This window comes from Lepisosteus platostomus, chromosome 11 (genome assembly GCF_059453375.1).
Source record: "Lepisosteus platostomus isolate fLepPlt1 chromosome 11, fLepPlt1.hap1, whole genome shotgun sequence".
In the NCBI taxonomy this organism is placed as follows: Eukaryota; Metazoa; Chordata; class Actinopteri; order Semionotiformes; family Lepisosteidae; genus Lepisosteus; species Lepisosteus platostomus.
The window spans coordinates 10,776,229-10,792,313 of record NC_142621.1 but is presented as its reverse complement, the minus strand read 5'-3'; the positions used below and the strand labels follow the sequence as shown (position 1 = coordinate 10,792,313).

The following is a 16,085-nucleotide window of genomic DNA, read 5'->3' as shown; positions in this document are numbered from 1 at the left end:
GGACTTTTTCCTATTGCTTGCAATTATGTTTAGCCATTAATTTTAACTTTTTTTATTTTTACTTTCATGCCGTAAACAAGTACTGAACAGAAAGGAGATGTTGGTGGATCTGTGATCACAAAACATCCTTCCTTCTTTTTTTGAACTGCTTCATGCAGTTCAGGGTTGTGAGGCAGCTGGAGCCTATTCCACCAAGCAAAGGGTGTGAGACACTGTACTGTACATACACCCTGGATAGCATGCCAGTCCATTGCAGAGCAGACATACTGTACAGACACGCACACAGTCACCAACGTCCATTTTCCAAGAAGCCAATTAACCTATCCAGTATGTCTTAGGATTGTGGGAAGGAACTGGAGCACCCGGAGGAAACCCACACAAAAATAGGGAGAAAATACAAACTTGTAGCTAAAAAAATGCCCTGAAACATCAGTTTCTTAAGCTCCCTCTTTACAACATGTTAATAATTAACTTTCATTTAAGAGTACATAGATAAGGTAATGAAGGAGGACACAGGGCTGGCTAAGGCCATCTCTAAACCATTTGTTCCCTTAAAATCTTTAAATAATTGACTTTAATTGTTTTTCAAACATTTAAAACAAGTGCATTTCTAACACCCTTGCATTTTTGGGGGGTTTCATTCATCCATTATCAGAACTTCGCTCAAACCTGGTAAGGCTCTCAGGGTTTCACTATTTCAGGGTGCACACACTACATACAGTAAGTAGAATTTGGAGACACGAATTAACCTAGCTGTGCACAAATTTGTATTGTTTTTTTATTAGGATTTGTTTTGTAACATCTGTGACTTGCTCTGTTTTTTATCACATTGTTTGAAAGCAATGCATTGTTATGTTCTTTTAAAGAAAAAATATACTCTAAGGTTTATTTTGCTGTATTTGTCATTATTGTAAACAAGAACTAAATGCTAACAAATGAAGTCAAGCTGGACTGTTCCTTATCATATAATAATAATGGACTATTCCTTTTTTAGGGAGTTTGTTCAAATAGCAATAGTCTAAATGGAGGTATAAAATCCATTTAAATACCTTTTGGCTACTGTTATTGAGTCAACACATAATTTAGAAAATAAACAAACAAAAAATAAATAAACAGCAAAACAAAACAAAAAACTCAACATTAATTGATCTACATATTTGTGTGTCTTTAAATCAGGTTCCTAAGCCAGTTGATTACTCTGCCCAGCCATGGTAGGTCACAAACTATTCATATGCAACCTAATGTTTATTTCTCAAATAAAATGTGTCTTAATATGTGTTTCTCGCCTAACGTTTGCATGAGTGTCTTTCAGAAAAAAATGTAAAATAACAAGAAAACTATTTTCATTTTTTTTTCTGAAAGACTTTCTGGAGGTGGTCATTAACATTTCCTGCTAAACCTTTAAAGTTTCATAGTTTTCAGTTTTCAGCCTATGTTCTGGAAATTTGCCAGGAAAGAAAAAAGGCTTGCCTTTAAATAGGTCAAAAGGGGGACAGATTTGCTGTTTCTACAGTTAATGTATACTTCATAGTCATCCACTTAGGGTTATTTAGATCTAGGTCTTTAATTGTAGTAACCTGTTTTTAAAGTGACTTCTTATTGACATCATCAGATATAAGCAAAACTAGGTTTTGTCAATGTTGCTGGCTTGCATTTTCCTCCCATTATGTTTTTTTTTATTTGTAAATTCCAATCAACAGTTAATGCTCAATGTTTCTGTTCTATGTAGGTTTGCAGGTCAAATGGAGAGGTTACAGGCCGAAGCAGAGCTATTAAATCGAGGAAACAGCACATACCTTGTGAGACACAGAAGTAAAGAAGGCACAGAGTATGCTGTTAGTATAAAGTAAGTGAAAATATCTATTATATCATTTATGGGGAAATAGTTTTCTAGGTTTTGTATTCAACTTTTTGCATATTGTAAGCTTTTTGTTCTGTAGGCACTGACAGTATGATTAAATTCAGATTACATTCAGCTATGTTTCATTTTATGATTCAGTGTTTTAATTATTTATAACCCCTTTCTAGTTTTTCTCATTTCTGGAATTATTTGTATTGTCCTTTTAATGTATTGGCTGTAAAAGAACATACCCCAGGCATGTTAAATGCTGCTTAATAAGTACAACCATTTCACACCAAATTGTGGGAAAAGTACTTTTATTTGAGCATCAAGTGTATAATGTTGCTGTGAAAGTCATCTGATCAGGAAGGGCACCCTTTGCACAAATTGTCTGTCTTAGAGATGGCAGTCCATTTCTATTTGTTGCTCTTCAGAAAAAAACGTGAATGGAGCAAAATGTTTTTAGTTAGCCTTATGTTGGCTACTATACAGTATATACCTTGATATACGTACAGTATGTTAAAATAGAAAACTAGACACATCCACAAGGATATTCAGCCTAACAAATAAGGCGGACTGTAATGGAGTTGACATTTTCTGAAAAGAGTATTTCGGAACTATCATATTTTTCTCTTCATAGGCACGCCCCAAGTTCAATGATTGAAATTAGAACTCAAAATACTAAATTAAGCCTCGGCATTTCAATTTATAATAAGCATTGGATTTCTACATACAATGTGGATTAGGCATATTATTAGGAAGCTTAGTCTTCAGACACAAGATAAGAACCTCATTCTCAGAAGTAATGAAGATCAGAGAACTAGCACATTGAGACACAAAGAGTAATTTGATTGGACTCTGTTTATTTGAACAAAGCATATGCCTGTGTAATTAACCATTCAAGGAATGATCCACTGCAGAGGTGATAGATTTACATCAGCATTTCTGTCCCGTAAATACAGTTTGTTAATGAGATCTTGGGCTTCTATTGGCATTGGTGTACATTTTGTGTCAAAAATTAGCCCATGTGTTATTATCAAGACTTGCCCTTAGGTCAGTATTGATCTAAATGATCACCAGAAAATTACACTCATAACTTATTCATCACCCACAGGTATAACAATGATGTGAAGCACATCAAGATTTTAACCAAGGATTGCCTTTTCTACATAGCGGAGAATAAGAAGTTCAGAAGCATATTAGTGAGTATATGATTCCTTTTTCTTAAGCCATGGTACAAGGTTACAGAAAAACTGAAACTTTTAGCTTAAAACTTTGTCGGACTTTAATGCACTCCAGCTTTTTTTTTTGTGGTGGTTTGAGCAAACAAAATAAAGAGCAATACAAATTGTCTGCTGTGCGGACTGACAGAACTGGGGGAACTGTGTTAGTGCATTGGAATGCTTTGTGTGTCTAGTGTTTTGTTTTTATTTTTTCCTAATATAGTCTTCAGCTCATTAATTTAAAGGTTGTGATTTGATGAGAAGATGATTTAAAAAATGAAACTTGCATGCAGGGCTAAATAAAACTCTAGCTCAAATAAGAAATAGTCACCTAAAATAAGAAATAATGTAACATACAGTATAAGCTGCTGGTTCTTATCTTATTTGTATCAAATTCCTACATTATTGTGGATCCACATGGGGAACACCAGGTTAGCATTATAGGATGCTTTTATTTCTGAAAACCCTGTACTCATTTTCTTCATAGAAATTGTATGAATTTAATTATACAACGAAGGTCTGAAGTCTCTTCCCTGTTTTGCAAGTTTTTAATAGCAATTGTCAATTTGAAATGTGTAAATGGTATTGTTATAAGTATTGTAATACTGTTATATTTTATCATGGGCGGCACAGTGGTGCGGTGGCCAGCATTGTTGCCTCATAGCACTGCTGCCCTGGGTTCAACTCTGGACCTGGGCTGCTGTTTGCGTGAAGTTTGTATATTCTCCCCATGTTCGCGTCGGTTTCCACTGGTGCTCCATTTTCTTCTCACAGTCCACAAACATAGTGATACATTTAATTGACTTCTGGGAAATTTGGCCAAGTTGTGAGTGCGTACATGTCTGTGTTTGTGTCTATGTGCCTGCCCTGCAATGGACTGGCGTCCCGTCCAAGGTATATCCTGCCTTTTGCCTTTTGATTGTGGGGACAGGCTTCGCCTGCTCCGTGACTGGTAAAGCAGTTAGAAAATGGATGGATATTTTGTATCTAATCAACAGGAGCTGATAGAGTACTACAAGCATCACTCTCTAAAGGAAGGGTTCCGAAGCCTTGATACAACCCTGCAGTTTCCGTTCAAGGAACCTGAAAACGATGCAGCAGTGCAAAGAAGCAACAGATCAGGAGGCAATAGTAAGTACTAGAATGTGCTGTCAAATGTTTGGAACAAAACAGGTTTTTCTGGCAGGGTACCTGCCTGTGAAGATGTAGAAAGGTTTTGAGTTTTTTATTTTTATTATTTACTGAGATACAGTACCTACAGTTGATTTTCTGTGCTCATGTTCTAGTTTTAGGTTGACATTAGGAATTTCCTCAGGTCTGTGTGTCCAGGATTTATCTGTTGCTAGTCGTTTTTGTATTTTGATGAAAAAATAATTACAACAGGAGATGAAAACAATCTAAAAAACAGCTCTGGGAATGTTCAAAAAAGGAACAGGTCACCCAGGTAGAAATGTTGCAATAGGTCTTGTTGGTTTTGCTTGTGTGAAAAAAAGATGGGAAATGAAAATGACATTTGGTTATTATATGCTGTAAGAAATTTAAAATATCTGATATGAACAGAGTTATCAAACTGTTTTAAAATGTATTGGCTTATTTTATAATTAAAAAAAAAAACTTTATCTTTTACAGCACCTTGATCCTGTGTTTTGCCCTAAAAGACTTATTTAATTATGTTAACACTTTAACCCCATGCAATACTGCCCTAAACAGTACAGGAGAGGATGCAGACATTGTGAACTGAAGAAAACAGGTTCTGTGTACTAGAAATTAACTATCATTGTGGCATAAGCACAAGGCAAGAACATGTGAAATTAAGGGGGTTTTGTTTTGTTGTGCCGGTCTTGTGAAGAAGGGGTTAAAAACTGTACTTGTACCATCAGCACACCTCCTGCAAGGCTAGAGTTCTGGGTTTGATCAAGTGTTTATGACGCATTCCAATCAGCGCTGGAATTATATTTGACTCTACTTCCATATGTCAGTCTAAAAAAAAATCCTTAGGTTTCTGAAGGACATGTTCCTCACACAAAATGTAGCCAAATCACAAAGCAGTATTTTATTTGGCTGTCATTTCTCATTGTGTGAAATATAGTGAAATAATTGTCTTCTCTTTTGAGAGAGCAAGAGTTAAAAACTAGATACATTGTAATCTAGGCAAGAACTGTTTCCCCCCCAGAGTTATTTATTAAGCCTTATCACACAAATTTTTACTAGACCTTGTTAGAAACAACTCACATCTGATTTGTATTTTTGTTTTGTATTCAACACAAAAGCATGCACATATTTTTCACATCAGAACTCTATTGCATAATTTATGGAAATTTCCATGGGAATGTGGCAGTGATACATGAGATAAATAATAATTATATCAAATACAGACATACGATCAGTAAGATAATATGTTCAGAGCACAGGAGCCAAAATATTTCAAATTACTCTAAACCACTTTTCTATGTGAAAATGTGACTTACTAAGAAGCAAAACTACCTTTTTTGACATAAAAGAAACGGTGGAGGTTATCCATAGTTTGCTGAAAATGCAGAACAGGCTGCAGGGTTGTTTACTTCAACAGACTTATTAATATTCCACCATATCTTAAGAGTTCAGCAGGTGGTAGATATGTTAAAATACTTGTTTCGTGAACAACAGATAAATATGTAAACATGAAATTGAAACTGAATGTGTTCAAAAGAATTAGGAAAGAAATTGATAGCAATCCTTGCATTAAATATTTTACTCTTCGTATTTTTATTTCAAGCAAGAAGAGTAAAAGACACACTAGATCTTCTTTGATGCCTCTCAGTTAGTTTGACATCACAGACAGGCAGAACGGACATTATGCCAAGAAGAGACCTTTTTGAAAAGCAGTGTGTGGTCATGAATAAATGCATGCCTTTAAACAAGCTCAAGTTGTGCCAGGAATTACCTTTTAAAAATATGAACAGATGTTTTTGAAATTGCAGTAAGCATGAAATCATGAACAACCATTTAAAATGCGGCCCTGCCACGTGGATGTAATACATACATTAAACACACTCCAATCCAAGGCTTTAGGTGTTGAACTTGATTTTGTGTAGTATTTTAGGTGCCTACATAAAAAAAAAATGTGAAAAACAGAGGTAACTCTTCCCAACAAAAAATCTATTTCACTTTCAAAATGCTTAGTATATGTTACTAAAATGGTTTAATATCAATATGTATAAAAACATTTCCCTTTCCTTGCACACATTATTTAGATTCTTGCACCTTGGGTTTGATTAGTTACTTATATATTTTAGATTCCAACCACACATTTTTATATCATTAATAATCATCGACATTTATTATAATTCTGATGATTCCTTCATTTTCAGGTCGATTTATTGTAGTTTGTTCTGTATTTATTGTAGTCGAATTCTGTTTGTTCAGCTTAGAATATTAAGAGATTGTGGTTAAATGCAGTGGTTTACATTTGTGTGCCAGGCAGCACTGAGTTATTGATCCTTTCAGACTTTAAGCACATATTTTGTTTTCTGGCAAGCAGATACAGTAGGCCTGTTCAGGAAATCTTGAAATACATTATTTAGGGCTTTTATGAAGGGAATTTCATGGTTTCTAAGAAAATGAGCAAATGGCCCTATAAACAGAAGGAATTTCAACAGATAAAATAAATCTTGACTTTTTATTTGTATTTGGGTTGGCATACTGTATACTGTTTGTTTACTAATACTCTGTGAAGACCCTTCGGTAACTTCCAATGTGAAATACATTGGAAGTGTTTGTTTATGGCTGCTACTCGCTTGTTTACCTTCATTTCAGAGCTGAACAGGCCTGGGTGCTCATCCCAGTCTTATGAGAACTTTCCAGGTGTTTTAAAAATGATTTCATAATAGAGATTTTGAGTGCACTTCACTGAATACATGTTTTATACACTGCTTTAGTAAATAAGAAAGATTTTATGGTCTGGTCCAAGCAAAGCCTTTTGTTGAGAAGCCATCTCTTTTTTGCTTGTCCTCTAGTAAATGCCCTGAAGACAGCAGTGGATGGCTGTATCCAAAAAGCACGGAACAAAAACATTTTTATTTATTTATAAACATCACTGCATAGGCACTAATAATGCACCCAATTAAAAAAGGAGAAATCCAAAAACATATTGCTGAGCTGTCAGAAGCTTGCTTGCAGCTTGTTGGCCATTGTGGTCATATGGGGTATCAGATGGCAACACAAGTCTGTGTTATTACTGGCAGTAGCAGTTGTTTGTGTGACTAGCCTTTATGCTCTTTAAGCATCTTTTTTCCTGTTCTCTCTATGCTATTTCCCAAAGCCAAGGACAAAAAAAAAGGTGTGACTTGAATAAAAATTTCAGAATCTTACAAAACATATTTGTCCTTCTCTCAGATACCTATTCCAGATACAAAATAAAACCACCAATGTTTGTTGTACAAGGGCCAAATAATCTTGATGACTGTCAGATATGAATGAGCTACTTGAATTTTACATATACCCATTGCTTATCAGATTAAGTTTTCTGTTAACTGTTCTGTTATCAACTTTTGCCAAACTTTTAGTTAATATTTAAACGTTTCTTTGCTTCTCTCTTTTTTCACCCCCTAAGCCCCATTGCTCTGTGGGTTTTCTTTTGTAACTCCTCCGGGCTATGGCTTTGTTCCTCCTTCCTCTGCTCCTTTCTGGTCAGGTACTGCTTTATATTCCTTTCATTTGGCTTTTTTGCAGTCTGAACAGGCCTGGCTGCTCACTCTTATAGGAACTTTCCAGCTGTTTTTTTTAAATAATTTAATTGGCTTTGCATTGCTGTGGACTTTCAGAGCACACACACACCTACATGTGTGTATACAAACACCTGCCCACACACAAACACAGCTGGACAGCCAAATTACAAGATAATGATGTTTTTTGTCGGCTTCATTTTGTGTTTTGTTTTGTGAATAAATTAATTTTAATTTTTTCAGAACTGGCAAAAAGGAAACACATCCATTCCCCGTTTCCTCTGTTCCCTACAAGTTGTACTTGCTTCTTGTTTCCACCCAAAGGACCCCAAAAATGAAATTCTAAACAATGGTAGAATTACAGTTCAGTAAAACCTGACAGCTTCAGTGGCTGCACTCCAAACAGTCACCACAGCCAGCTCTATGAAATGGAGTAATGGAAAACAATACAACAAAAGAAATTACTTACATGAAATCTGTTTCAAGATTTCAAGATTGCTCATTTTAATATGGACAGATAGAAGACAGATAATCTTTTAATCTATTTTACATACAATATGTGTTTGATGACCCAAGGAATGTTACTTCCCATTAGAAGACTGATTGCTCAATTAGGCAATCGAGTTTGCAGAATGGTAGCAATGGAGAGTAAATGAAATTTAGGTAGGTGCTTTCAAAAGAGAACGATTGAAGTGAAAACAATAAGACCAGCTAGATATGCACTCTCTTTCTGCAACAAAAACTTTTCTTATTAGATACTGATAATGTTATGCCATACAAAAGCCTTCATCTGCCTTCATCCTTATTCAGTTAAGATCTAAAGCAGCTGATATAAAGTTGAATTTCCCTTTTCATAAAACCAGACCTCTGCTTTAATATAATCACAGTGTTTGCATGTTTTCAGCTTACCAAAATTCTGTACTGTCTGTACAAGCCTTGTTTTCGAACATCCAGCGCAAGAGAGGATTACTTATGTAGCATTGACATACTGGAAAAGCATGTTAACACATGCCTTGTAGCAAATGTGTTTTTTGATAGTTTCTTAAGAGTTTCTATTTAAGTGAAGAAAAAGTTTTAAAACACAATAAGCAATATGTCTGCAACAAGCATGTGAAGAAACATGCTGGTCTCTCATTAAATGTTTTTGGAGGGAACAGATAAATACTGATTTTACAAATAATATCAGTAGTATAAATCCTATTCATCTTGCACATAACACCTACTGTAGGTAACTGAAAATTGGTAAAAATTGCTCTTTGACAGATCTTATCCCATAATGAATGAAAAAAGAGTTTGAATGAAATAAGGCCCACCAATAATACACACTTACACTGCTAATTCTCTCAATTCCCCCTTTTTATTACTTTTTTTTTATTCTGGTGGAATTCTTTTTTCTCTTATTTGCTTTTCAGTGTTCACTCCGAAAGTAATTGGCACTGCTGTTGCACGCTATGACTTCTCCTCCAGGGATACGAGAGAGCTTTCTTTACAGGAAGGAGATGAGGTAAAGATCTACACAAAAACGGGTGCCAATGGCTGGTGGAGAGGGGAAATTAATGGTAGGGTAAGTATACTTTTTATCAAGGGAAATATTTCTTGTAAACTTTAACCCATGCAATAACTGTACATAAGTGGCCTCAAGAGACAAGTAGGATTGTCTTCTGGAGGAATATGGTCCCTGACTCCAAAAGGTTTTTGAAATCTCTAGGAGAATATTTTCAGAGAAAGAAGTGATCTATTTTCTTTGAAGTAATCCACACAGATGTGTTAATTCTAATCGATTATGCTGCAGCAGACATTTGTAACATTTTGGTACCTAACAACAGAACGATTTAATAAATAGACATTGCTAGATGGTAACAAAACAGCTTGCTACTAAGGAGAAGTGGCGTGCGTGTGTGTTTTTTTAAAGCCCTTCTACTGAAAAAAATCAGGTTTTAAATAAAAGACATACTTGCACATCAGGCCAAATAGGGTGCCTTCCTTAAAATGATGAGTAACATTTCTGTGTGGTTCACCCCAAAGTGAACTCATTTGAACCAACTGCTATACTCAATTTGTTTGGGATTGAAATCAAGATTTTTCTCTCACTTGAATGTCAAGGGGTTTCCTATGTGTCACTTATTGTTTTTTGGATCAGTGGGCTTCACAGGCTTTAGTGTGAAGTTACTTGAAACAGGTTGAGGGTTTTTATATTCTGTGGTTGCCTTAAGGTGAGCCCCTGCAGAGCTAGTGACCTCTGAGATTATTGATAGGTCTGTGTCAGACTTCTGGTAGCACTGCTGCATCTGAAGTGCTCTTTTGAGTGGAAAAAAATAAGGGAGGGGGTGTGCTTCAGTTGTAAATGACATTGTACCTGTGGTGATTATCTTGAAGGAAGATGAGCTGCCAGTGAATCAGATAATAGAGGGTGCGCTCCAAGTAGGGCTTTGATGGACTGCTGTTAGATTTCATTATCCCAGCACTGCAGCAGCAATCAGATTTGGTAACCCAACACGGTAACCATTTTGCCTAATGTACTGTGAAGCTTGTCTTGTTTGCCCTTCCGTTTTCCAAAGATACAACTAGTTAGCTTCTATCCTGAAATTACTGATAGGTATAAGGAAGTCTAATGTGATTCTAGCCTAATTGTAATAATAATTTGACACTTTCTCCTTTCATTTGTGTCTCAGGTGGGCTGGTTCCCCTCGACCTATGTTGAAGAGGAGGAGGAATGACGGAAAGGGTAAACAGCGATTGCAAGCAACGCACCGCTGTGGGGCACCGTGAAATGTGTACTGCTGCCACTCCATTGTAGGCTTGGAAAAGAAAAACGCACACAGCACTGCTGTCTATCCAAAAAAACCTTGCCTATAAAATGTTGGGAATTCTCCACAAGCTTGTGTTGACAGATTAATGGCTTGCCTGCAGCTTTACAAGTAAAAGCCTGCCAGTCTGCTGTCAATAGGGACCAGCTCAGAGCCAGAACCTCTCCCTCCCAGAAGAACTTCACAAATATAGACAGCTTTATTCTTCTTGTCATTCTTCCTACCAGCACGCAGTGTCAGCTCGGCTGCTGGTAAATATTTAAATACATTTCCACCCCCAGCTAAGACTCTCCTTGATGAGTTGGAAAAGTCCTGAGCTGTTTTATTTTACCTCAGATACTTTTTCTTCCTGACCTTCCTCGCGTCCTACTTACCTGTGTTATTATTGATGACTTCATCTGCTGTCTTCACTCTCAAAGAGACAGCATAAAGACTGTATGATCTCCATTACGTAACCCCTTTGTGCACGGCTCGCCATCACTACCCTAGACTCGTCAGTACAAATTGCGATACAGTTTGCACGAAAAAAGAAGATCACTTGCACAAGAATAATTGATTTATTTTTTTGTTCGAAGAAAAATGTTTTTTTTGGAAGAAGCCTTATCTCAAAAAACATACTGTTGTTATTCTGTGTTTATCTGATGTTCAGATTACTGAAATTTTAGGAAATTTGGTCTGATTGAACTACAGAACAAGCTGTTGACAAGAAAACAAAAGGAATCATTGCTACAGTACGTGCAGGCAGACCTTTTATATGCAGTGCCCCTGGCCTTGAAATAATTGTAGATTTCCATTCAGCAGGCATCCAAATGAATGATATGGGGATTGTAATGGGCCGTGCTCTCTTGACCCTATAATAAGTGGGATTAAAAAATGTAAATCCTGTTTCATCATAGTGGTCACTGAATAATTGTTTTAAACAGAGGAATTACGTATTTCACTAAGATTCCAAGTGTCTCTTGCCCTGCTGCACCAAGTGCAGTATCAGTTATGGGACCATCAGTAAAATAGTGTTTCTCCCTAAAGAAATACTTTAGGATTGGAAAATGACCAGAGTTCGTAAATCTGGTTTTATCAGTGCCCGCTCATATCAGCTCAGCCTCTCAGCCCCACAGACCTACAGACCTCAGAAATTTAACATTTTAATTTGGGACAGCACACGCTTTTAAGTGAGGTGGTGTGGTCTTCTTTCATATTACAATAATAAAAACAATAACTATAGTTGAAATTTCTGTTTGATGACAGTTCTAGAGCCTTGGTAAGAGCCATTCTATACAAAATAAAAAGTAGCTTCATTAAGTATTCTTACAACTAGGGAATATGTTCGTAATTACTGGAGCCATCACAACCAGGAGTAGGACAGAAAGCCATGACACTCTAATTGCTTTTTTATTTAAATCTTAAAAGTATGTCTGAAAGAGTTTTTTGTTTTATTTTGTGACTAATAACAACGTGTAAAGTATTCCTAGATTTGCTACAATAATGTCAGAACAGATCTTGTACAGAAAAACATATATGCACAGCCAAACACATATACAAAATGGTTTTCAATTGTAAATGGTAGTTAAAAATATGTAAAGTATATTGTTAAATAGATCTTTCTGCACTTCATTCAAGCAAGTAACAGCAGTTGTTTCAATCAGCTAACACAAATAAACTATGCAGAAATTAACGGTAATCACTGTCAGAAATATGTCAAAGTAATAGCAGTGGAGATGTCTTCCATCTTGTTTTATAAACCATCAGAAGCAATCAACTTTCCAGGGCAAATAGTGCAGTAAACAAAGATATATTGATCAACTTTAATTATGCATGACTTAGAAAAATGTTATAATTCTCCACAATATTATTTTCTCCCCAACAATGAAGTATTCATTTTTTTTCTTGGTAGCTGTTCAGGGAATTAAATAGCTACGAGTATTGATGGCTAAAGTGCTGGCACAAAGTACAGTATATGGACAGGGGGCAGTTTTTGCTTGTACGTAGGTGGCTAAAATTTGAAAACCAAGATACCACTTCAGCATTGTTAAGTATTGTTGCTTTTATATTACACCCACAGGGTTCTGAAATTAACACAAGCAAAGCAATTAAGGGGCAACAGAAATCCTTAGTGCTGAATCGTAAACGTTTGTCCCAACATATTACAAGGCCATGTGAGTTTTAACAAAGGCCAGACGGCTCTAAAGACCATCCTTGCACTATTCATTTTGATTACATTATGACATTAGGTAGCTAGCAGGGCGATGCTGTATCTGACTATCATACTTTGTATTGTAATGTACATTATGCTTAGAGAACATGTTAATGAACACACCTACTTCATCATTGTGCTGACGTGGTTTGTGGAGGTATTGTCAGATGTTTCACACTTTATAACTCTTAGTTATTATGGCTAAAGTTCCAGTCATGCATGTGACATTAGACCTTCATCACCCACAAAAGGATTTGGTGCATTATTACAGCTGAAATATATACAGTATATACACATAAAATGGTTCACATATGCTGTGAATATCCCATGGTTTGTTGTAGTATGCTTTCAGGGAAATTACTTAATTGAACTGTCAGATAAAATGTGTATGAGAATCTGTAGTACTTGATGTAACCTATTGTGAACAGTGTATATTGTAAATACTTGAATGTTTCATTTTAATTATTATTGTCGTTCTTTTTGTGAAATGTTTAAAAAGTGTTATGGGTTGGTTCTCCATATGCCAACTCTTGTACCTTTGCTGCACTAAGTATTATCAGCCATTTTTGTGGCACTTATATGTTACTTTTATATGAATGGTTTAAAATGAAGTTTTTTTTTACTTTGGGAGATTTTTTTTTAACATATTTTAAAAAGACACAATTGTCCTTATCACCGAAGTGAATTCAGATTACATTTACTTTTTAAAGTTTCATTGCAACGTACTGGCCACTAGATGTCATCATTAAAATAAAAACTTCAACCGCTTGACATCATTTAGGTTCTATGAGCTCAGAAATCTCCCCCCCACCTCCTTTAATTTGACGAGAAATTATTTACATGGTCTAATTTGAAAATTATCTGTTCTGGTGATTTTTGAATACCCTAATTACATGCCCATCTGTTACTATGCAGCTTGAAATACTATGAACGGCCTTATGTGTATCTTACAGTACAAGGCTGATCTTTAAGTACTGTCAGTAAAATACTGATATAGGCACTACATTGTACTTAGGTACTATAGATTGCTTTTTCTCTAGGCTTTTCAACATCCATCACATTAGAGGTGTCCCTCATTAATGCACTGCTCATGTAAAATTAATGGGAGGGCAATCAAGTTTTTCCAGGTCACCAATCAAATGATGTTTTTAGTTATTCAACAGATTAGATAAGCAGCTTTAGCCTTTTACTTAAATCGGGAGGTGGTCCACATGGAGAAAGAGATTAACTGCGATGGTTAGCACACTGCTGTTTAAAGTAAAAAAGGAGGCACAAGAATTGGTTTTCTAAGCTTTCATTCTAGTAATCAGTTTTCACTTCTTTATACAGCGGATGAGCTCTGGCAACATGGATTTAGCAATTGCTATATAGAAAGTCCCTCTTACTAGTGCAATAGCAGTCATTCTATAATCTGTGAACGCTAAAACGCCTCACCCACTATAAGTCTTCATTTGACAAAAACAAGGATTACTAGGTATCATCCTAACTGTAGGGGACTACAAAAATTACATCACATCTATCCTAATTGTTAATGTATTAATTTCAGATTTATAATTATAATTGTCAGAAGAAGAAATTGAACAATGCAAACAAACCCTAAATCACCAGAAGATGAAAGATATATTTAGAAAAACAAAGGGGAGATTGAAAATCCTAACTGGACCAGCAAGTACTCTTTCAGAAACATTTGCTGTGATATACAGTATTTTCCATAAAATCACCAATAAGAGAATTCCACTCTGAAGCCAAAGATATTTGTATGCTTGACATGAGAGCTGTAAACCTTGTGATTCTACCACTGTGGCCTAATAATTAATAGTGTAATCTGAGATTGTTTTACCACATGCTATTGTACAATTTTGTAAATATGTGTATAACACACAATAAACTGTATATTACCCTTTTCTTTATTGAATATTTTCACTTTTAGTTTTTGGGCACAATTGAAGACTTCAGTCACTTTTTTATCAGTGCAATTATGTTAGCAATTAGTTTGATTATGGCTTGCAGAAGGAACTAAGCAATTTGTGAATGAAAAACATTTTAAAACTGTATATATATAGAGAGAGATGTAAATGTGATTAAACAACCTACTAAAGATTAACTGGATGTTAGTAGCAAAATAATTAGTACACTTGTGTCAGCCCAGGAAAGTATCTGGACTGATATCCAGATCTTTTTTGTAACATTGTAACCATAATTGTACACTAGGCCTTGCTAGTGCATTGTACAATTTTACCATCATGTACCTTGATTTAAATTCTAAGGCTTTACTATTCTATGACATTTGCCAGGTCTTGTATTCTACAGTGTATGTAAATCTTTTTTACATCCTCCCAATCATAGTATTCACCGATATACTGTATGTACTGTGCTTTTAATCCATTAACCAGTTCTCAGTCCAGACACATGCAGTCTCTTGAATTCCTACTGCCTGCACTTAATCTGTTATGAGCAACTTTATAAAACATCTTAAGAAAATCTAAATATACAACATTGTGTGCGCTGTGTGTATCAGTTACTGTTGTTGCTTGTTCAGCATCTCTCCCTTCTAAATTATTATCTACTGTACATGCAATTCAAGTAAGACCTATTGGACTTTATTTGTTTCAGTCTTGTCACTCTTTGCCTAGATGAGCACTACATTAGCAATTTCCCAGGCCATGGTTACTGCCTTTGTCTTGAGCAACAGCTGCAAGAGTTGAGTAAAATGGAATCTTATTTCCATTAGCATTTCCAGATTTTTGTTACAGTACTACTACTCTTAAAAAAATTGGAGGGTGGAAAAGCAGCAAACAGATGGCATCATAGGAATGGTGATTTGTAACCCAATCCTTATGTGTTAGAAAATACATCAGAAATCACTGAAGGACAGAAGAAGGTCGCATTTTAAAGTTGGGTTATTTTGAAGTAAAAAAACAAAAGCATCTATAATCAACTGCCTGTGTGTTAGCATACCAAAACTAATGATGGGTAAAATAAAACAGTTTTCAAAATATAAAAAAGGAACCAACACGTTTGTCAAAGTTGAATGACATAGCTTGTTGAGCCTGTGAAACCTATGGAGCAGCTCAGTCTTCAGCGATCTGATATAATAATGGGTATCGTTTCTGAGAGTGACAGAAATGGAGGAGAGTATTGCAGTAAAATAAGCCAAAATGTGAAGTGTTGTTTGGTAACAAACCTTTCATAGTGCTGTCAAATGCACCACAAGTTTCTGTTGTGTTTGATTCAGTACAGTAAACAGTGTTTTTCTTTGCTCCCATTTTTATCACTGACATTGTTATATTGGCAAGCAAAATCCTCACCATTTCTGCCAGA

The 16,085-nt window shown here is 35.6% G+C and overlaps 1 protein-coding gene across 3 annotated transcripts in view; it reads left to right on the top strand.

The window, feature by feature from the left end:
* Window positions 1–14,668, top strand: part of vav3a (vav guanine nucleotide exchange factor 3a) — a 79,927-nt gene extending 65,259 nt beyond the window's left edge. Inside the window, exons 22-28 of one of the 3 annotated variants that reach the window (XM_088598378.1) lie at window positions 1,177–1,211; window positions 1,730–1,846; window positions 2,955–3,042; window positions 4,062–4,194; window positions 7,655–7,735; window positions 9,179–9,330; window positions 10,439–14,668. In XM_088598378.1, coding sequence (XP_088454504.1) covers window positions 1,177–1,211; window positions 1,730–1,846; window positions 2,955–3,042; window positions 4,062–4,194; window positions 7,655–7,735; window positions 9,179–9,330; window positions 10,439–10,483 — 651 coding nt within the window. In that variant the 3' untranslated portion in view covers window positions 10,484–14,668. The other 2 variants (XM_088598377.1, XM_088598376.1) reach the window with 2 other exon arrangements.
* The last annotated feature ends 1,417 nt before the right edge of the window (window positions 14,669–16,085 follow it).